A 24332-nucleotide genomic window follows, 5' to 3' on the forward strand; every position below is an offset into this window, starting at 1 on the left:
CATGGACTATGTCTTTAATACACATGATAGTCCTATAATAACTTTTTTTTTTTAAGATTTTATTTATTTGTCAGAGAGAGGGAGAGAGAGCGAGCACAGGCAGACAGAATGGCAGGCAGAGGGAGAAGCAGGCTCCCCGCCGAGCAAGGAGCCCGATGTGGGATCATGACCTGAGCCTAAGGCAGTTGCTTAACCAACTGAGCCACCCAGGCATCCCAGTCGTATAATAACTTTTAATTAACAACTTGAAGTAAGACAATAGTGGAACTCTCCACTCAATTTGGCAGGTGGCTAAATTTTTAAATAGTTAACTGGATTTACTATTTGAGAATAATCTATCATATGACTAAAAGTTAAATATACAGAGCAGAAGTTTATAATAAAGAAGAGCATTTCTTATGAAGGTCCCTTTTTCTGCTTGGAATCACATACTGTACTTTTAATTGATTAAGAATATGTTAAAAGGACAGGTGGTGGTTTTGAGCCACAAGGTCAGAGTGTAGAGGGATATGTGTAAATCCTATGTTTATTATATCTATAAATATAGTTCTTTCTACACTTAGTGCCTTTAATTTCTAAGAACCCAGTCCTCAGACCTAGGGTTGCTTCCCAGGCCACTGCTGGAATTCCTGATCGTGGCAGTCTGCTGAAACATGAGTTCAGTTACCAAATATAGTTGAGTAGAGTAAGAGGACAGATGCAAGTCTGAGGCCACAGTTGCCTCAAAGTGACCAAGGACCAAGCTGTCTTTAATGAATAGGCAAGACCAACGTCCACTCTCCCAGAAAAGAAGAAATGCTCATCTGAAACCCATCACCTTTTCAGAGTCTTCAGAGTAACCAAGGACTGAAAAAGGTTTGTAAGATAGTTCTTAATATACTAACTACTAGGGCAACATTCTTTCAACTTTTTCTTAAAGATGAAAATATAACAGTTTGCCTGGAATTGTAATAGTATTTAGAAGATGCCTTGATTTTTTTTGTTGTTGTTTGGAGAGAAAAACTAATGGGGATTTTGTAGACTTTCCAAAAGCAGATAATACATAAGATTTACCTTTATTTCTACCTCTGCCATCAAGGAACTGAATTTTCTCTTATAATCTTAATCATGCTAAATTGGTGCTATCAATTCAAAAAGGATTAAATGTAGTTATGGAGCAACATTTGTCAAGATTTTTATGTGTTATGTTTCATAGAAAATACAAGCGCAGTTAATTTGAACCTCACCCATACTTAGGCTAAATACTGAGGGCTTAAAGTTAGGTACTTTAGTTTTTAGTAACATTTTAAGTTGTTAACTATACTTCCAACTTTACTAAAAATCCAAAGAGTTTTAAAATCTTTGTTGTGATCGTAATAGGTATTTTAAATTATAATAGATATTTTAAATTATATCTATGCATAAAGGTTACATGCTTATTTATAAAATAGAGCTTACTAAGGGAAACTACAGTCAAATTTAAATATCACAGTATGATTTTATATCGTGTGTTAAGTTACACATGAAATTGTCTTGAATCCAATATATGAGGTTAATACAGAATGATTGGAGGCTCATATTACTTTTTTTTAACATTTGCTAAAAATACGAATCACCTTCTAATTTGAATAATGTGACCACATATCAAGTCCGTTGCCTGACGATAACTATGCAAAATCTGTTTCAACATGTATGTATAGAAATTACATAATAAATATCTTTTCAAATATTTTTTTCTCAAATAACTTGAAAGCTCACCTTGATTATTCAGATTTTAAATACCAGAGACTATTTGACAAATTAGTAACAATGGACAAGATGTAAGAGATTTAGTTAGCCAATAAATGCTCTCTAAATATGTGATTACGTATTCCTAGAATACAAATTAGTCCTCTCACATTCTATTGTAATATGGAGTAGGGTCTATATCTTAGGGGCCTTGTCTCAGTTCTGTTTGAGCTTCTCTGTTTTATTGCTAAAACTGAACATTGAAGGGGTCCTATAGCATCCTTCATAATAGAGTAAGTATCTAGATTATACTGGACATTACAACCACTTTAATTTCTTTACTTCATTGAAAAAAATTTAGAGGGAAAACATTAGTCAAGTTTCAAAAAACATGATGTATTCCTAAAGATATACCAACTGAAATATGTAAGGACAAGACAAAAAACTCCACTTCATTATTAATATGTGTGTGGAGGATATCAAAGGGTATTGTGATAACTGAGTTCCAGTCAGGAATTTCAGCTATCTGGAGTTAATGGCTATGCCCTAGCTAAATTCTAGCAAGGAAAACAAATATTGAGCAAAGTAACTCTGACTATAATTTGTAACTGTTACATGTGAGAATAGTGAAATAAATTTGGTAAATAAAATTTGACCTGCATACGTTTGATATTAAAACTCATTTTTTAAATCCATTTCAACCTAAACCAGTTTGACTACACATAATATTCCTTTCCCAAGATTTCCTTTCCACAAATCTTCTACAACTGTATATATTCATTCAGATTTTGTCCTTTTTTTCTTTCTTTCTTATTCTGAAACAATCAGTTGTTTTACTTTAGGACAAAATTATTTTTTCCCCTTAACAATCTGTATACCTCATACCTTTTCTTACTAAATACACATCCTAGTTTGCTTGTGTAGAGATGGTTATCTTAATATTTCTAGTGGCTTTAATGACATATGCTAATTAGAATTCTTAACCCTTAGAATTCTTATTTCTAGTAAAAACTAAGGAGTAAGCAATTGTGGACTATTATGCTAGCATTCTGTGGGTTGGCAAATTTATAAATAGATTTTATGATTTCCCGAAGTATATTCTTCCTCATAGTAAATTTTTCAGTGTGGCACAAAACATGTTTACTAATAGACCCAAATATTTTTAGTTTCTTTGTAAAAGGAAGCCAAAAGTGGATAAGCTTATGTTCAGTTATTCATGTTTCAGTATTTTATTTTATTTGGAAATGATTTGATATTCAGTGAATATTCATTATTTAATTTATTTCAGTGTAATTTTAAGGTTTTAAGTTACCAAAAAGTTTTTGGAAACTATTTTTTTTTTAAATTTTTTAGAGGGGTGGGGAAAAGGACAGAGAGAGAGAATCTTAAGCGGGCCCCACACCCAGCACTAGCCTAACGCACTGAGACAATCCTGAGATCATGACCTAAGCCAAACTCAAGAGCCAGATGCTTAACCGACTGAGCCACCCGGGCATCCCTTTCAAAACTATTCTTAGGTAGACACACCATAAAGCAAAATTATTGTTTAAAATTAAATAGACACACCATAAAACATAATGATTGTTTAAAATTCATTTATAAACTTTTATCTTATGTCTAATTAATTTACTTGTTGACAATTATGTTTAGATTATTCATGAAAATTTCATGAGTCATTAAGTAGGTCACCATCACGTTATCATTCTTGCTTTCAAATTATGTAACAGAGATAACATGAGATTATTTGATTTTTTTGTAAATCTAGGTTAAATAAAAGTTGTATGTCCCATTACATGTAATGCTGATACTCCTAAAGACATTCCTATTTTAATTAAGCCAACGAACTTAAACTAGCTTTTTTCTTTTTTTTCTGAAGATTGTCCTCAATCATGAGAACTTGAAAAATATTGGGGTTAGTTTATTTGTATCTGACAATATAGTTGATTTATAAAAACAGTTAATTTTCTTTAAGCCAGTTAAATAGAACTCTTTACAAATTAATTTTGGTGGGGTGCCTGGGTGGCTCAGTGGGTTAAGCCTCTGCCTTCATCTCTGGTCATGGTCTCAGGGTCCTGGGATCAGGCTGTATCTGGCTTCCTGCTCAGCAGGGAGCCTGTTTTCCCCTCTCTCTCTGACTGTCTCTCTGCCTATTTGTGATCTCTCTCTCTCTCTGTATCAAATAAATAAATAAAATCTTTTTTAAAAATTTAATTTTGGCACTGCTATCTGGAGGTAAAAAATTTCATCTGCAACATACCTACAAGAACATGCATATACACAGAGATATATGCAAACAGAGCTCTTAATAGCTTTTGCATTAAAATTCTTAGCTATGGGACAGGTACAATAATACAAAACTCACCAGTTTATAAAAGAACAATTTGGATCTAAATTGTGTTTCTAGAAGATAAAATAAAGTTACCCGCTCAGATGACTGAAACTTTTTACTAATGTTTGTGGAGAAAGCTCTTAAGACTTTTTATTTGCCTCCTTTCCAGTTTCCCTTTTTTGTTTGTTTGTTTGTTTGTTTGTTTTTTCTCTTCTGATTTCTAGAATTACCTCCCTGAATTTTGTGTTTCAAAGAGATGGCCTCAGTTTCTAGAGATCAGACAGAGCATTTTTATCTCAAAGGTACAGAGAAAAAATACAAATTCCTCCAAGAAGGACTTTTGTTTCCTAAGTACGAATTTTTATAATATCTACAAGGGTTTTGAGATGAATAGGGGAGGTTTAGAGATTGGTAAAAAGGGTAAGTGGGCCTTTTTCTGTTCTTGCAAAGACTGAATTTGTAAGACCAGTTGTACAAGTTGCTCTCAATTGGTAGTACAGCTGTTTTCAATTCCTCAAAGAGTCTGAATATATCAAGGCACTGATTCACCCATCCAATTTTATTGTCCTCAGTTTCCTTCTCTATAATAGGGAATCTTTAAGATACAAATCAGAAGTTTCTCAAGTTCTGGATTTAGAGCTGTTTGTCTTTGGAATGTTTTTCTTTCCCTCTGGGTACATAGTTTTATTTATCTTAGGAGAAAAGGCCTTTGAAAAAGTTCTTATCAGGCTCTAAATATCAGCTTTCAGTTTGGCCAACTTTTCAGCATAGAACTACTTTAAAAATCCTCCCAAATATCTTGTTGGGTTTCAACTTGGACAAACAGAAAATATTGCTGGCAGTATTGAACAACATTATGGACCCAAGAGGTGTCCTCAAAGAGGGTGCAAAAGATATGATAGATCCAAGATCCACAGCCACTCCGAAAGATAGCCCAAGGAAAGTAAGACTTACACAACAGTGTTGAGAGCTGGTTACTGTCAGTAAGGCCCCTGCTGCAAATTGAAGTACAGCCCAAATTTCTGTTGGACCATATTTTTGGTGCCCCAAAATTGACAGTTGCCAAGCCAAATTCTCAGAACACAAGAAAAAAACAAACAAAAAGCAATAGTTGTCCTTGGGAGAGAAAGGGTCAATAACCAATGGGTCTGGATTTGGAAGTAAGAAACTGTGCCAGTCAGAGAGGAATTTTACCTTCCTCTCTGACTGGCACTATAGAGTACCAGGGAAGCTGATTCTGGTGATAATTTTCACTCTTCACCAGCTTCTGCCAGTTTTCCCAGAATCCTTTCTGTGAGCTCCAGAGTGAGTACATTTAAAGTGGAAACTGTAGCCCAGTATTTACCAGAATTTTGCAAGGTTTTCTATTGACTTTAGTTTCAGTTTCCCCTTGGTGGTTTAAGGGATAACTAGTAACAGTTGACTAGAAAATCTCTTAAGAGACCATCAACCCTGGGAGGGGCCCATATCGAAGCCCTCTTGGCGGTATTTGGGTTGGTGTCAAGAACTTGTCAAAACCTTCAGGGGCAATCATTTTTCCAGTGTCCCAGTTAATTGCAAGTGAGACATCAATTTCTAGACCAGAGTTTTGATTACGGTAAGAATACAACAGGAAAGGCCTAAAGTGCAAAGCCTTGGGTCTATTGCACTTACAAGGCCAATAATTTGGACTTTTGTTTACACTCTTGTGGTCTCTTCAGAGTAGAAAAGTGGTTCAGATGGAGGATTAATAGACTGAGTACTCAGATTAAGTAGGATAATTTTCATCAGCCTTTTGCAATGAATCTTTCAATGAAATCATTTGGAATCTTGAACCATTTTGGAGACTTCTTCATGCCAATTACAATAGGTATCTTATTCTGTTTGTTGATTTTGGGGTCCTTGCTTTCAAGGACACTTCTTATATGAAAGATCTTGTCTAATTGGAATGTTCCCCATAATGGCCATTGTAATTCTAAGTTGTTTTAGTAAGATTTTACTTTTTTTTTTTTAAGATATCTACCATTTCCAAGACTATAGTTCTTAGACATTAAATAAGCAGGTGTGCCAAAATGTAGTGTGTTCAATTCTTTGAATCTTGATAATTCTATTTCTTTAGCTAAGTCTTGGTTCTCTCAGAGACAAATTAAAACCTAAGAGGTATATGCCACTGGGTTGGGAGTTTTGTGTTTTCAAATTGCCTCATTTCACAAAATTTTCTTGAGGTTGGTGGGTGAACAAGTATCAATCTAACTCATTCCATGACCAATTTATCTTAGTCTGGGTGTCCTAGAATTAGGATCTAAGTGCCAATAACAGCTTTTAAGTGCTCTACTCCTCCCCACCACTTTCGAGACTTTGGCTTATAAGGTTGTCATTAACAATAGATCTATTATTCATTACACAAACTATCTTTATAATGGCAGATACCCTGATGGCTTTTACTTGTTCCTACTTAGATTTTGGTTTTGATGGTCTAAACAGTCTAATTTCTTAACTTATTTTCCCAAGAACCCAAGTAATTTATGCTGTGGACTCACATTAGGCTTTGTGAGTCCCCTAATGACTGCCACCCATTGTAGCCTCCCAATATAACTATCCCAGAACCTTTACAGGACTTCCAGAACCTTTCTGGGATTTGTTTGTTAGTTTACATATGCTTTTTCTGTGTGTATGTGTGCATGTTTGTGTGTATGTGTGTATACTTTTTTTAAATAAACATTTTAAAAATAAAGTTTGGATCAGAGAGCTGAACACAAGGGACAACTGAACACTGTCAGAGTTCAAATCTGACAGTGACTTACCCACAGCCCTCAGTAACAATGAGAGGAACAGAGAATTCAAAGGGTTCAGAAGGCACCTATGCAGCATCTTGTTGTCCTATAGGCCATTACCTACACTTTTAGTTTCCATCCTTGTCACAAAAACTGTTAAAAAATGATTAAACTAGATAATTTAGGTAATAAAACAAGTTTTCTTTAAACACTTTAGTAAGTGGACAGTTTCCTTTTGGAGAACTGCAAAATGGGGTAGAAAGCCAAAAAACTTTTATAGGATAAAAAATGAAGAACAAGGAAGAGAAAAATAGAAAATATCTTGGCAAGAGCCACTTAGTCATCCCTGTTTGAGTAAGAAAGAGTAAAGAAATACAAATAAAACACAGAGTTGGTTTGACATTTGGGGATTGACTGATCGTGTTTCTAGTTAAGTGGAACATTTACAAGTCTCAAAAGTTATCTAAGTTTCAATATGCTAGTGGGGAACCCCAGGCAGGAGTGGCTCCACCTTGGGCCTAGAAAGTTATTTTAATAAAAGGAAGAAATTATCAATAATAACTTTGAAAGCAAATGGACTAAATGCTCCAATCAAAAGATACATGTGACTGAATAGATAAAAAAGCAAGACCCAATTATATACTATCTATAAGAGACTCTTCTCAGACCTAAAGATGCATGCAGATTTAAAGTTAGGCCTAGAAAAACATTTGTCATGCAAATGGAACCAAAGAGAAAGCTGGGGTGACAACACTTATATCAGACAAAATAGACCTAAAAAAAACACACACACACAAAAAGGAACATCACATAATCATAAAGAGAACATCCAACAAAAGATAGAACAATTGTAAATATTTATGCACCCAACATGGGAGCACCAAATATGTAAAGTAACTATTAACAAACATAAAGGAAGAAATTAATAGTAATACAATAATAGTTGGGAACTTTCACACCCCAGTTACATCAATGAATAAATCATCCAGATAGGAAATCAACAAAGACACAGTGGTTTTGAATGACACTTTGAAGCAGATGGATCTAACATATATATTCAGAATATTCCATCCAAAAATAGGAATACACATTCTTTTCAAGTGCACATGGAAAATTCTCCAGAATAGATCACATACAGGCCACAAAGCAAGTCTCAGCAAATTCAAAAAAAGACTGCAATTGTATCATGCATCTTTTCCAATCACAACACTATGAAACTAGAAAACAACTCCAAAAGAAAAAAATCGGGAAAGACCACAAATACACGAAGCTTATGTAACATGCTCTTAAACAATGAATGGAGAATGGGTTAACCAAGAAACCGAAGAGGAAATCAAAAAAGTACATGAAGACAAATGAAAATGAAAACACAAAATCTTTGGAATGCAGCAAAAGTTGTTCTAGGAGGGAGCATTATAGCGATATAGGCCTACCTCAGAACCAAGAAAAATCTCAAATAACCTAATCATACACCTAAAGTTAGTAGGAAAAGAAGAGCAAACAAAACCCAAAGCCAGTAGAAGGAAGGAAATAATAAAGATTGGAGCAGAAATAAATGAAATAGAAACTAAAAAAACCACTAAAACAAATCAATGAAACCAGGAGCTTTTTCTTCAATAAAACTGATACACCTTTAGTCAAATTCATCAAAAGAGAGACAGAGAAACAGAAAGAGGATGCAAATAAATAAAATCAGAAGCTAAACAGGTGAAACAGAAACCAGCATCATAGAAATACAATCATAAGAGAATATTATGAAAAAGTATATGCCAACAAATTGGACAACCTAGAAGGAATGGAGAAATTCCTAGAAATATTCTCCCAAAACTGAACTGGGAAGAAATAGAAAATTTGGACAGACCAATTACTAGCAATGAAATTGAATCAGTAATGAAAAAATTCCCAACAAACCAAAGTCCAGGACCAAATGACTTCACAAGTGAATTCTACTAAAGACTTAAGAATAGTTAATATCAGGGCACCTGGGTAGCCCAATCAGTTAAGCATCTGACTCTTGATTTTGACTGGGGACATGATCTCAGGGTTATGAGACTGACCCTTTGAGATTGATGCTCAGCAGGGAGTCTGCTGATGATTCTCTCTCCATCTTCTCTTGCTCCTCCCCTGCTCATGTGCTATCTCTCTTTGTCTCTCTCTCTAAAAACAATAAATCTTTAAAAAAAAAAAAGTATAGTAAATACCTATCCTTCTCAAACTATTTCAAAAAATGATAGAGGAAGGAAAGCTTCCAAATTCACTCTATAAGACCAGTATTATCCTAATACAAAAAGGATAAAAAGACACTGCAAAAAAATAAACCAAAAACCTACCAGCCAATATTTCTAATGAACATAGATGCAAAAATCTTTAACAAAATATTAGCAAACTGCATTCAACGATACATTAAAAAAAAAATTATCACAGTCAAGTGGGATTTATTCCAGGGATGCAAGGGTGGTTTAATATTCACAAATCAATCAACATGATACATCATATAAGCAAGAAAAAGAACAAAAAACATATGTTTATCTCAATATATGCAAAAGAAGTATTTTACAAAGTACAACATCCATTCATGATAAAAACCCTCAACAAAGTAAATGTAGAAGGAATATACCTCAACATAATGCAGGTCTTATATAAAATCCCACAGTTAACATCATACTCAATGGTAGAAAACTGAGAGCTTTTCTTCTAGGATCAGGAACAAGACAAGGATGTCCACTCTCACCACTTTTATTCGACATAGTTCTGGTAAGTCCTAGCCACAGCAGTCAGACAACAAAAAAGAAATAAAAGACAACCAAATTGATAAGGAAGAAGTAAAACTTTCACTGTTTGCAGAGGATCTAATACTATATATAGAAAACCCAAAAGATTGAACCAAAATACTACTAAAACAGATAAATGAATTCAGTCAGGTTATAGGATATAAAATCAATATATAGTAATCTGTTGCATTTCTATTCACTAATAATGAAATAGAAGGAAGACAAATTAAGAAAACAATTCCATTTACAATTGCACCAGAAATAATAAAATACTTAGGAATAAACCTAACCAAGGAAGTGAAAGACCTGTACTCTGAGAATTATAAAATGCTGATGAAAGAAATTGAAGATAACACAAATGGTAAAATATTCCAGGCTTGTGGATTGGGAGTACAAGTGTTAAAATATCCATTATACTCAAAACAATGTACATATTTAATGCAATCCCTACCAAAATACCAATGGTAGTTTTCACAGAACTAGAACTCATAATCCTCAAATTTATATAGAACCACAAGAGTCCCCAAATAGTCAAAGCAATCTGAAAAAAGAAAAACAAAACTGGAGGTATCCCAATCTCAGATTTTAAGTGGTACTAGAAAGCTGTAGTAATCAAAACAGTCTGATCTGGCACAAAAATAGACACATAGATCAACAGAACAGAATAGAGAGCCCAAAAGTAATCCCACAATTATACGGTCAATTATTCTACATCAAAGGAGGCAGGAATATATAATGGGAGAAAGACAGTCTTTTCAACAAATAGTTTTCAGAAAACTGAACAACTGTATGCAAAACAGTGAAATGTGAGACATAAAATCATAAAATTCCTAGAAGAAAACATGGGCAGTAATCTTTTTGATGTCAGCCATAGAAATATTTTTCTAGATATGTTATCTTTGGCAAGGGAACTGAAAGCAAAATTAAATTATTGAGACTATATCAAAATAAAAGGCTTTTGTAAGTGAAGGAAACCGTCAACAAAACAAAAAAACAACCCACAAAATGGGAGAAGATGTTTGCAAATGATGTATTTGATAAGCGGTTAATACCAAATGTATAAATAACTTCTAGAACTCAGCACCAAAAAACAGATTCAAAACAATTCAAAAATGATCAGAAAACATAAATGGACATTTTTCCAAAGAAGAACTACAGATAGCCAACAGACACCTGAAAAAATGCTCAACATCACTAATCGTCAGGGAAATACAAATTAAAACCATAATATCACCTCATTCCTGTCAGAATGGCTAAAATCAAAAACACAGTAAGCAAGAAATGTTGGTAAGGATATGGAGAGAAGGGAGCCCTTATGCATTGTTTGTGGGAAATCAAATTGGTGCACCCACTGTGGAAAACAATACAGAGGGATTCTCAAAGAATTATAAATAAAATTACCATATGATCCAGTAATTCCACTACTAGGTAGTTATCCAGAGAAAACAAGAAGACTTTAGAAAGATATATACACCACTGTTTATTGAAGTGTCTATCCATAGATGAGTGGTTAAAGAAAAGGTGGTATATATATACAATGAACTATTCAGCCCTAAAAAAGGAATGAAATCTTGCCATTTGCAGCATTGCAACATGAATGGATCTAGAGGATATAATGCTAAGTGAAATGATTTAGTCAGAGAAAAACAAATATCATATGATTTGACTCATGTGGAATTTAAGAAACTAAACAAACAAAAAGACAAAGACCCAGACTCTTACTGTTTTTATTGTTTGTTTCTTTGTTTGAGTTCTTTCTTCTTTTTTTTTTTTTTTTTTTTTTTTTTTAGTGAGTCTGGCTAGAGGTTTATCAGTTTTATCTGTTCAAAGAAACAGCTCCTTGTTTCATTGATCTGGTCTATTTTGTTTTTTTTGTTCTTGTTTTGTTTTGTTTTAGTTTCTATATCATTTATTTCTGCTCTAATCTTTATTTCCTTCTTTCGGCTGGTTTCAGGTGGGTTTTTGTTTTGCTTTGTTTTGTTTTTCCTTTTCTAGTTCCTTTAGTGTAAGATGAGGTTATTTATTTGAGATGTTTTTGCTTCTTGGTAAACAGGTGTTGTTATAAACTTTGCTCTTGAAACCACTCTTGCTGCATCCCAAAGATTTTGGACCATTGTGTTTTCATTTATCTCCATGTACTTTTTGATTTCTTCTTTGATTTCTTGTTTGGCCCATTCATTGTTTAGTAGCATGTTATATAACCTCCATGTATTTGTGGTCTTTCCAGATTTTGTGTGTGTGTGTGTGTGTGTGTGTGTGTGTAGTTGTTTTCTAGTTTCATAGCACTGTGGTCATAAAAGATGTATGATATGACTTCGATCTTTTTTAATTTGTTGAGACTTGCTTTGTGGCCTAATATGTGATCTATTCTGGAAAATGTTCCATGTGCACTTGAAAAGAATGTGTGCTCTGCTGTTTTAGAATGGAATGTTCTCAATTTATCTGTTAAATCTATCTGTTCTCGTCTGTCATTCAGAGTCACTGTTTCCTTACGGGTTTTGTTTGGTGATCTGTCCATCAATGTAAGTGAGGGGTTAAAGTCCCCTACTATTTGTGTTACTATCAAATAGTTCCTTTATATTTGTTAGTAGTTTATGTATTCAGGTGTTCCCATGTTGGGTGCTTAAATATTTACAATTGTTATATCTTCTTGTGGGGTTGTCCTTTTTGCTATTATATAGTGTCCTTCTTTCCTTTTTTTACAGTCTTTATTTTAAAGTCTGTTTTATCTGATGTAATTGTTGCTTCTCTGGCTTTCTTTTGACATCCACTTGAATGACAAATATTTCTCCATCCCTTCACTTTCAATCTGCAGGTGTCTTCAGGTCTGAAATGAGTCTCTTGCAGGCAACATGTGAATGGACCTTGTTTTTTATCCGTTATATCACCCTGTGTCTTTTGATTGGAACATTTGGTCCATTTATATTCAAAGTAATATTGATAGATATTTATTGCCATTTTCTTACTGGTTTTGTGGTTGTTTATATGGTTTTTCAAAAAAACCCAGACTCTTAACTATAGAGAACAAACAGATGGTTACCAGAGGGGAGGTGGTGGGGGATGGGTAAAATAAGTGATGGAGATTAAGAGTACACTTACTGTGATGAACACTGAGAAAATAAGGAATTGTTGAATCACTATATTTTATACCTTAAACTAATATGACACCATATGTTCATTATATGGAATTTAAAAATAAATAAATGAAAGTTTTATAAAAATTAAAAAAAAAATGAAAGGAAGAAGTTTGGTCTAGGAATTTCCTGTGATTCCAAAACAACAAAACAAAACAGTTCTAAGTATTTTTAACTTTTGTTTTCATAGTGTAGATTTTATTTTGAAATATCTTTAGTTTTGAACCTTTGTAATCAAAGTTTTTATACTTTTTTAGAAATTGTTTAATTATGAAAATAAACATCAATTAAAATGTTTAATTTAAATTGTAAAATCACTCAATTTTTTTTTAAATTTTCAAAGAATATGGAATAAACAACAAAAAATTTTCTTAAATGTCCCACCCCTCAACCCTATTTCTGCCCAAGCCCTACCACAAGATAATCAACATTATCTGGTACATGTTCTTCCAAGCTTTTCATGTATTTATTACTAACTACATATCCATTTTTTAACAACTTTATTGAGGTAAAATTGATACACAAAAAACTTCACCTATTTAATGTAAACAACTTCATGAGTTTGGACATACACATGCACCTGTGAAACCACTACCACAATTAAGGTAACAGACATATCTATCATCTCTAAAGTTTCATTATGCCTCTTTAATAGGGTCAGATATTAGCTGACTAATAATCTACTTTAACATAAACATAAGACAGAGCTAAATGCTTATGTCAAATTTCAAGTTCAAGCACAAAAATTTCCTCCACTAGGCAGCTGCTCTCCAAATCCCTATATGATGAACTATAAATTCTTTAATATTACATTTATGTTTTTATTTTTTTAATTATCATATACTGTATTGTTTCAGGGGTAGAGGTCTGTGATTCATCAGTTACACAACACATAGTGCTCACCACAATATACCTTCCCCAATGTCCATCACCCAGTCACCCCCTCCCCCTTTCCCATCCCCTCCAGCAACCTTCAGTTTGTTTCCTAAGATTAAGAGTCTCTTATGGTTTGTCTCGCTCTCTGGTTTCATCTTGTTTCATTTTTTTCTCTCTTCCCTTGTGATCCTCTGCCTTGTTTCTAAGATTCTCTGTATCAGTGAGATCATATGATAGTTGTCTTTCTCTGATTGACTTATTTTACTTAGCATAATACCCTCTAGTTCCATCCATGTCATTGCAAATGGCAAGATTCCATTTTTTTTATGTCTGTGTAATATTCCATTGTTATCCATTCATCTGTCAATGGACATCTAGGTTCTTTCCATAGTTTGGCTATTGTGGACATTGCTGCTATAAACATTGGGGTGCAGGTGCCCTTTGGATCACTACATTTGTATCTTTGAGATAATACATAGGCATTTTTAAATGCCTGTTGAAATGTTACTACACCCAGGTGCCAGGATGACTTAGTCAGTTAAGCATCTGACTCTTTGATTTCAACTCAGGTCATGATCTCAGGGTCGTGAGATTTAGCCCATCTCCCCAGACCCACAGCACCACCACCACCACCATCCACCCACCCACCCACCATGGCCCCCGGTCAGGCCTCACACTGAGCATGGAGCCTGCCTAAGATTCTGTCTCTTTCTCTACTTCTGACCTTTCCCACCTCCCCTTTCCCCCGTCACACACTCTCTCCTTCTCTAAATAAATAAAGTACCTGGCTCATGTGGTATGGGATACTGAGTGACCCTTAGTGCCTGTCAGCCTTTTTCTAGCATCAGTTTTTCTTTCAAAATCACGGTAGCTTGTCTATGTCTCTACAAGGAATTGCATAAACAGATTGCATATGCTCTCCCCTTATCTAAATTCTTAAAGTAAATAGCCATAATATCCCCAACAGAAAAAGGAAACTGTGGTTAAATACAGGTTTTAACCCTAAAACTGCCATTTCCTGACAGTTCACCTTTAGCCAAATAATTGAATGTTTTTATGCTGACGTTTTGGGTGCAGAATTAATAAAAATAAGAAGAAAAATAATGATAACCCCATCAATTATTCTGAGGATCAGATAGTTCATTCTGTGAAAGCAGGCAATGTGCAACACTCGGAAGCTGTTGTATAAGAAATTCTCAGGGCTGGCTTGTATTGTTTGTAATTGAATTCTTTCTACTAGACTCTGCTCTTTCTCATGCATATGCCAAGTCTTCCTCCTCTCTAGCCAGGGAGATCTTTACTGTCAACAACCTAGAGTGCCTTGCCTTACAGGGATCCTGCAGGGGGTATCGCACAAGAATTTTTTTGCTGGCAAAAAAGAGGATTTTCCTAGTTACCATAGATCTAGTTTTCACATAATTATCCCCAAAAGTCAGCAACTCAAAAAACAAATATTATTTATAATTTCTAAATTTGTCTCTCTTTTCTCTTTTCTATTATTTATACATTCATGTATGTTGTAAATCATATATATTTATATTTATATTCAGGAACTCAACAATAAATATTTTCCCAAATACTAGGAAAGTAATTCCAAGACAATTTAATGATAAAATTGCTTGTGTTAAAATGTGTGATAGACAAATGAAATTTTAAAAGTTCAATGAAAACTCATATTTCATAGTAGATCTTGAGAGTCTGACAGAATTCAAACGATATTAACTCAGGGAAAAGCTGTAAACCATAAAATTACACTTTAAAATAATCTATAAATTAAGTAGCATCAGATTCCTTAGAATGAATGAAATATGCCACAGGGGTTTAACAAAATAGGTGACCATGGACGTTTACAATAGAAAACAATATTTGCTTGGGAAAGTCAAGCTGCTGATAAGCTGTCACTGAATTTCAAGGTGGAAGGAAATCTGTAATGCCTCATAGTATTTGCTAACCTTCCTAAACCTTGCTTCACCAAACATTTCCTTAAGTTTAGCCTAAATGTCATGCATAAATGTCAGAGTTCACCTGGAAGAATCTGCCTTCAGAGCACCGTGAGGATACCTGCAGCTGCCTGCATGGTACAAATTGAAAGAACCTAAAGCACAGCAAGCCTGAGGGTATCCTCCTCCTGTGAGTGCCACCCTCCCGCCAGCAGCATGCCTTCCATGACAGGTCTAAAAAAACACCAATATTAACATACAATTATGCATCTTATTGTATTTACTGGTTTATTTTGTTTTGTTTCATTTGTACCTTAACTTTCAAATATAATTTGAGACTGCATACAATAAAAGAACTATGCAGTTGTCCAAAATCAATTAAAAGGTTTAAGACCAAACCAAGACCAAATTGAGAACCTGACGTTATTTCAATTTCCTACTTTTGCCTTTTCTCCTTTAGCAGGTTAACTCCTTAGGGCAGAGGAGTCTTAACAGCTATGTCCCCAACCTGTAGAAGAGGAGCCTAATACAGTAGGCACTCAACAAAAAATATGCTGACTGAATAAGTAAAGAGAGAAAGAGAGCTAAAAAAAGGGGGGGGGGACTAAAAATATTCATATTTCTATGATCCAAAATTTAACTCTGAGCTTGGTAACATCCATGGCAAGGAGCATCATCAAAGGTTACAGAATTGTGATTGTCTAATAGTAGGAATGCCAAGAAAACAAAATAAATGTTTTTCTGGTTCTGAATTTTTTCAAGAGAAACTTTCTTGGCAGGAACTGAGAAACATAAAAATCGATGTCTTTATAGATAAGGTCTTTATTAATGCAGTGTCAGACCTACCACTGTCTTGTATTAGTGAAATGAGCATATAATGTGCATTTTATGTTTTCCACATTAACAGCTATTAATATATAACACTGATTACGTTATCAAGTTCTTACTAGAAAACAGAACCCAGGGGATGAGTAACTATTGGTAAGACAGATGAAACAGCAGGGTAAAGAGCAGAACAATGTTCCACTGAGGACAGCAGGTCCCAGAGAAATGCTGCAGTGAGGTCTGAATGGCTGAGAGCAAGCAGGGAATGAGACATTTGTGCCTCATGTCTTTGTTTGTATGGCTCTATTTCCTATCAAATCCTAGTTAGGGTTCGATCCATGTTTCAAGTACTAGGCAGTTTCTCTCCATCATGTGCCATGACCCAGACACTGTGCCAAGCATTAGCCATTCAAAGACTGTCAGTTACATCTTTTTCAAGCAGTTCACAGTCTAATGGATGAAGAGTTCTCTAACTCATATTAGTAATTCAGTAAGATGAATGTTATAGGAGAATCCTATGCAAAATGTCATGTTTGGAAGAAAGAGAGAATTACACTGACTGAGGAATCAGAAAGCACCAAAAGAAAGTGAAATTACATAATGTTTTTAAGGATAAACTGGAGTTTGAAACAGAAAAACAGAAAGAGTAAACTATAAAACACGCAGGGCCAACAAAGAGCCATTTCTCCCGTGGGGAGGAAGCTAGGCCTATGCAAATTTCAAAAAATTAGAAAATGGCTCTGGTTTATCAGAGTTTAAAGTCAAATTATTAATAATGGATGAAGAATTTACAAAAGAGAAAAAGATGAAAAGGAGAATTTCCAAGCAGTTCATATTTCTTCCGAGGACGGAGACAGGGGACAGAGAAAATTTAAAGATGTAGGAAAATACTTTATTCCTCAGAATTTCAAAAATCTTTCAATTCTACCTGCTAAATTGGAACTTGTTAATGTTTAATGGAACTTGATAATGTTTATCTCACTTCTTCATTCATTAAAGACAGTATAATTGGGGCGCCTGGGTGGCTCAGTGGGTTAAGCCTCTGCCTTCAGCCCAGGTCGTGATCTCAGGGTCCTGGGATCAAGCCCCACATCAGGCTCTCTGCTCAGCAGGGAACCTGCTTCCTCCTCTCTCTCTTCTGCTGCTCTGCATACTTGTGATCTCTCTCCCTCTGTCAAATAAATAAATAAAATCTTAAAAAAATAAAAAGACAGTATAATTAGTTCTTTTCACTGTATTTTACTTTCTGTGTCTATTACACCAGCATAGAATTACCAAAAGCGCTGTTTGAAATAAAACATTAAATCTCAGGGAAATAATGGAGATGTTTGTAATTATATTTCTTTTGATTACAACATTTTAATTATGGGCTGTTGACTGACATGAAAATCTCTGAAGCATGATTTTCCCGTGAGTTGGGCCACCTGGAAACCTCCCTTGTTCATCCACGTTGAATGAGCATTTTCCCTAGACCATGTGCATGTTCTAGCAGCAATAACTGGGTTGCAGATTAAACCCAAACCATATATGCTATAGAACTATTATTTTCTTTTTCACTGTATAAGCAGTTTTTAAGCTACACCTAATCCTCACAACTGGATCCTGTCAGATGGCGCCTCTTTAAAACCAAAATATAAGTTAATAAGCAGGTGATTTAATCTACCTCCAGCAAACACTCCCTGTTTTAAAAAATGAACTAAAAAGTGTTTCATCATTCAGAAGCTTACTTTAAGCTTCCTCATGTAATGTTTTTTATGAAGTTTTGAAATTTATCCTATTATGTTCACTTTGCACTAAGTGTAGTTAAATTAATAGCAGAACTCTGATATTAGCAGAAATAGCAGAAAACTAATCCAAAATTTTATTAGCCTGATATATTGCTTAGGACTCTTGGTTGTGGAAACTATAATATATTGTAGTTAAGTCTATGGTTAAGATAATAAGTTCTGAAGTTGTTGTCTGGATTTGAATCTCGGCTCTTCTATTCACATTTTCTGCCTCAGTTTCCTTCTTTGTAAACTGGGGCCTGTTGTGAGAAGTTTAAATGAAATCACCAACTTAATGGCACTTGACACAATGCCTGCCTCAGTGAGCAGTATGTTGTTAACCATTATCATTATCAGGATTACTATTAGTAGTGCTCATGCTAGATGAAGTTATTAGGTAGCTGATGTTCTACAGCTATCAAACTTTTCCTGTAAAAGTCTGGATAAATATTTTAGGTTTTGTCAATCATAAAGTGTCTGTTGCAGCTACTAAACTCTCTCATTGTTCTTCAGAGACAGTCAAAGACATTCACATGGCCACACTCTAAGTGTAGTCAGGAATCAAAAGGCTCTGCCTCTGAAATGATCAATTCAAACATTTCACTATCTCGATACATCCTTCCAGATTCTCATTCAGCCATTCCCACTATACCTCCCCTTTAATTTCATTGAGCCGTCAGTCCCTTAAGCTCTTTATAATCAAACTCCTACTCATGAATCCAAATCCAGCATAGATTTTAGAATCCAACCCCCATATCGCTGATATTCTCAAAAACCTTGTCCATTTCCCTTCCATCTTACCTGTGTGTCAAAACCTAAAACATCTTATCTCCACATCTTCACCTGGAGGGCTGAGCTCTGGTGAAGAGAAGTGTGCAATCACACTGATTAATGATACTATAAATACATCACATTTAACTTCAACTAAGTTCTCACCTTTGCCCACAAATCTTTTTTTTCCTATTTTTTTTTTTTTGAGATTTTATTTATTTATTTGAGAGAGAGGGAGAGCGTGCATGCCCAAGTTGGGAAGGAGGACATGACAGAGGGAGAGGGTGAAACAGATTCCCACTGAGCAGAAGTCCAATGCAGGGCTCTATTCCAGGACCCTGAGATCATTATCTGAGCTGAAGGCAGGCGCTTAACCAACTAAGCCACCCAGGGGCCCTGCCCATAAATCCTTCTTAAGGAAATTTTTCCTTTCTCTACATCAGATATTTCAAATTGTCTTCTGTCCTCAAAAACTTCCAAATCCTCAGAAATCTCAAGATAGGACCTCCCCTTTCTTTCAATAACAAATTTATGCAGATTCCCCCTTATCCCTTCTTTCTCACACACACACACACACACACACAGGCACACACACTTTAATTATTTCTCTCCTTTGACAATGGGAGAACTGTTCCTTTCCAACCGGAAGTTGTTTGTACCATAGTAACTCATTTCATCTCACATCCTGGAAGACCCAGTCTATTCATCTTCCTCACTTTTTTACATGGATCTTCTGCTTCTCCCTCTCTGCTGTCTAATTCCATTGGCACTGAAATACATTCCTGAGCCACACTGTAAACAAATAAACCCACCAGAAATTTATACTTTTGTCCACCAACTACCTCTGTCTCTCCTCCTTTCTATAAACTTCTCAAAATAGTCAATAGCATGTGCAATCTATATTTTCTTTCCTTTCATAATTTCTCAGCATATCTTGAATCTGGCTTCAATCTTTGTCACATACACCAAAATTGCTATTGGTAATGGTGCTAAATGTTCCCAGTTGCTAAATCAAAAGAATACTTCCTCCTTCATGAGACATTTCCTTGCCCAGCTTCCATAACACCCCAGTCTCCTCGTTTTCCCCCAAACCTCTAGAGGATTGTTTCCTTTTTTTCTCTCTCTCTTCCTTGATGATCTTATTCACCATCTTGTATTACATTGCCACCCATGGGTTAATAATTCCCAATCAAGTTTTGTTCTCTTTACTCATGTACTCTGGACCAGTATCTCAAATTGCCTTCAGACATCAATACCAGAGTTCCCTGTTGCGGAAGGTGTAAATCAAAATTAAGATTTTTTTCTCAAAACTTGTCCCCCCACTTGTGGCATGTGAGTTAATGGCACCTTCCATCCCACTGTTTGAATAACAAATCTATAATCCTGTCTCTGCATCATCTCTTCGATTACTTAAAGATTTCTGTCCTAGCTTCTATCTGTTGTCCACTGTTGTCCATCTCAATATCACTTATTCAGGCTTCTGTCATATTTTCTTAATCTACTATCAGTTGTGTTCCTTAGTGTCAAGTGACAGAAATATTCTTTGGTCAACTTGAGTGCAAAGCGAATTATTGGTAGGAGTTACAGCAATTCACAGATTGAGGCCCAGAGTGTATGCTGGAGGCAAGACCAAAAGGCCAACAAAAGGGTCATATGTGACCACCACTGCGGTGACAGCTCAATAGCCCACGGCACAGCTTCCACCTCCCACCTCTGCACAGCCATCGCTGCTGCCCCTCATGCTCCATGCTGCTACATCTTTGCTACGACCAGAAACAAAAATGCTTTCTCCATGGAACCTGCCTCAAAGGCCAAAGATGGATGCATATAACTATCATGTGCCAAGACTTGTGCCCAGGCTCCAAGGGGCTGGGAAAGCAAATCTTTGGAGATTCCACATTTCATTATGATAAGTAAGTTTAGTTTCTCATGGAGGCACATAACATGAAGAATTATCCAGAACTAATAAGGAGGCTCAGATGATGGGGATCCAAAGATAAAGCAATGATAAATATACACAACCCCAAGAATAGAACACAAGCCTCCCACCGACTTTCTTCTTTCATCTTGCCTTCCTCTTCCTCCGACTCAGCTCCTGAGCTAGGCTACAATCAGTTATCTTTCTAAAATGCAACTCTGGAGCACCTGGCTGGCTCAGTTGGTTAAGTATCTACCTTTGGCTCAGGTCATGATCTCAGGGTCCTGGGATCAAGCCTCAAGTCCCCAGCTCAGCAGGGAGTCTCTTTGTCCCTCTCCTTCTGCCCCTCCCCCTGCTCATGCTCACTCTCTCACTCTCTTGCTCTCTCTCTCTCTCAAATAAATAAATAAAAACTTTCTTAAATAACAAAAAAATAAAACACAACTTTGGTGATGTTTCTCACATACTTAACAGTCTTCTTTGTCCTCTAGCTGCACCTAAGATAAAATTCAAGTTCTTCACACAGTTCCAGGCTCTCTGACCCCACTCCTGCTTTCTAACTTTTTCTCTGCTGATTTTCCCTGTCTCCAGATACATTTCTGTTTCACTAAACCTCTCTAAGTTACCTGAGTCTGCCAATACTCTCCTTAGGATCCAAAACTTTGTCTGTGCTTCTGCCAGTGTCCTCTTTACCTGCCTAACTCTTCCTCCTCCTTCACATATCATCCTATAGGCTTCAACTTCCATAAATTTTTTCTTGATCCTAACCCTGTTATCCCTTCTAGGTGCTAACGTAGCACTTTGTTTTCTTACCATAGCACTCAACATACTAAATTATATATATGCTTATTCCTTTTTATATCACCCATAGACTAAGTTCCATGATGGCAGAAACCCGTCTTTTTCTTAAAACTATACTTCCCAGGAGCCGAGGTGGCTCAGTCGGTTAAGTGGCTGCCTTTGGCTCAGGTCATGATCCCAGGGTCCTGGAATCGAGCCCCATGTCAGGCTCCCTGCTCACTGGGGAGTCTGCTTCTCCCTTTGTTTCTCCCCACCTCCCCCAACTTGTGTGTTCTCTCTTGCTTGCTCTCTCTTTCTCTCTTGAAAAAATAAATACAATCTCATAAAATAAAGCATATTTCTCAATTTCCCTCTCACACTGAGTTCAATGCAAAAAATTAATTTCTCTAAGGCCCACAACAAACAGACCAATAGCCTCTCTTCCAAAGAAAAATATATGTTGTAAGAAATGGAAATACAGTCTGTTTTACCTTCAGTATGCAAACATACTTTTGGCCCAAGCATCTCTCTCTTCCAGTTTTCATGTCTTCTGAATTAATGCTGCCTGGTGATTTATATCCTCACACTTTTTAAGAGTTGACCTTGACCTTGACTTCTAAACCATCTACCATGTTTGCTGGCTGAAGGGTCAAATGTAATTAAGGGCTCTGTTCTGGGAGAAACCAATCTGCCTTCTCAGGACAAACTATGAAAGACTTTGAAATAAGCAATAGAGAACTGATGTTTTTCCAATGGAATACTGGTGGGGTCTGGTAGACCTTCCAGGGTCATCTGATTCTAATGTGGTCTGTGCCTTTTACTGTCTTTTATTAGGCAATGTTATACCTTTGTAAATTGTAGAAATCTAATAGCAATGCAAATTATACTTGAGCACAGATACACAAATAAATTTTTTCCAGTAGAAATACTGTTAGTTTGTACTCCATAGAAATGACTCCAAACATTACATTTTATTGCTCTCTATATACTAACCAGTTTCAAATTTATTAGTAAATTCATTTTAGCATTCTTGATTGTCTATGTATATACTTACATAACTACATATGTACATATATATTATACTTACATATATATATTCATTTACTTTAGAATCTGCTTTGAAATAGTTATACATCTTACCAGTTTCCTCATTAAGTAGTTAAATAAAATCTTGCATGAATGTTTATTTTGACACTTGTTATATTTGCCATGACTTTGCCTTTTTTTTTCTTCTTTTGCTGTTGCCAGAAACAAACTCCAAACTTTTGACTACCAGTCCACAGATTTGGCTTCCCACTGAGAACCACAACTACTAGAACACTAGTATGTGGTCTCTCCTTTCACCTTCATAAACTTCCAAGCTCCCACCCACATTTCTGGATTTTGAGCTTCAATAAGCTTTGATCTTGAGGGAAAATGGCACATGAGAAGTGCAGAATGTCCTACTGTAGTCTTAGTGCCTAATGCAGATATTTTCTTTTTGGATTATTCTGCGCTGATTAGTAAAATACTTAATATTCACTCCCAGGGAAAATATTAAATTAAAATGAGATAATAAACACAAGTATACTTGGTGTTTCTTCCAACTTGAAGAATAGAGAAAAATGATTTTTCCATTTGTTCATTTTAATGTTTCTCCCAAGCTGTAAATTAATAATACTGTGACAACACATACCCATTACTACCAATGGCAACTCTCTCTACATTGTCTTTCAGAACACAAGAAGTAAATTGGTTTCCAGTGCCTCTGACCTTCCTGTTGAGAGCAAACAAAAAGTATATGAAGACTATTGAACTATGTCAGAGACTTCCTCCCATGACTCGTTCTATGATTCCCTATCAGACATGCAGGAAGAAAGCAAGAATGCTGACTTCTTCCCTGAGCTATCTGCTTTTCTCAGCCAGGAAGAGATAAACAAGAGTCTTGACCTAGCCCGGAGAGCTATAGCCAGCTCTGAAACGGAAGATTTTGACTCAGAAAAGGAGATCTCACAGATTTTCAACACCTCTCCTGTAAGTGTCTGTGAAAATCCTTCCCGTAAGGAGACCAAATTTGGTGAGCCATCCTCCTTAGGAAGACCTTGTGATAACAGGCCAACACCTGTCCAACCTCTACCAGAAAAAACTGACCGTATCTCTTCACCTGCTTCAAAGAGGAAACCTGCCAAATCACCCCTGCTTGCCAGCCCCAGCTATATCCGGAGCCTCCGAAAGGCTGAAAAACGTGGTGCAAAAACTCCCAACACAAGTGTGAAGCCCAAACCAGCATATCAAGGTAAGACTGGCCCGCAGAGCCAGCTATGCGACAAGGCAGCTAATCTCATTGAGGAGCTGACATCCATATTTAAAGAAGCTGCAAAGCCGAGAAATAGAAGCCCGAACGGGGAGTCCTCATCGCCAGACAGTGGCTACTTGTCTCCTAAAAATCAGCGGTCAGCCCTGATGAGTGCCTCAGTCAGCCAGAGCCCCACTGGAGACCAACAGGAGACAGAAGCAGAGGTCAAGTTACCCGAAGCCCAGCATTGCTACCAGGCAGACCAGGACAAGGCAGTGCCATGCAGTAACATCTCTCACCCACAGCCCCAGAATGCATTCCACTTCCCCTCAGCTCCACGGTTCATCCAGAAGCTTCGGAGCCAAGAAGTGGCAGAAGGAAGTAGAGTTTACTTGGAGTGTAGAGTCACTGGAAACCCAACTCCTCGAGTCAGGTAAGAACTTTTTGTTATGAATAGCAAATGATTTGTGTTGACTTTTGGTTTTAC

The 24332-nt window shown here is 36.0% G+C and overlaps 1 protein-coding gene across 3 annotated transcripts in view; it reads left to right on the plus strand.

Moving 5' to 3' along the window:
* The first annotated feature begins 704 nt into the window (after nt 1-704).
* PALLD (palladin, cytoskeletal associated protein) overlaps nt 705-24332 on the plus strand; it is a 409629-nt gene continuing 386001 nt past the window's right edge. For 2 of the 3 annotated variants that reach the window (XM_032855455.1, XM_032855457.1), the window contains exons 1-2: nt 706-855; nt 23287-24278. In XM_032855455.1, coding sequence (XP_032711346.1) covers nt 23368-24278 — 911 coding nt within the window. In that variant the 5' untranslated portion in view covers nt 706-855; nt 23287-23367. Of the gene's footprint in view, nt 856-23286; nt 24279-24332 lie in introns of all 3 variants that reach the window. The other variant, XM_032855458.1, reaches the window with a different exon arrangement.

The sequence above is a fragment of the Lontra canadensis genome, unplaced genomic scaffold, assembly GCF_010015895.1.
Source record: "Lontra canadensis isolate GAN:19392208 unplaced genomic scaffold, GSC_riverotter_1.0 scaffold10, whole genome shotgun sequence".
Lineage (NCBI taxonomy): Eukaryota > Metazoa > Chordata > Mammalia > Carnivora > Mustelidae > Lontra > Lontra canadensis.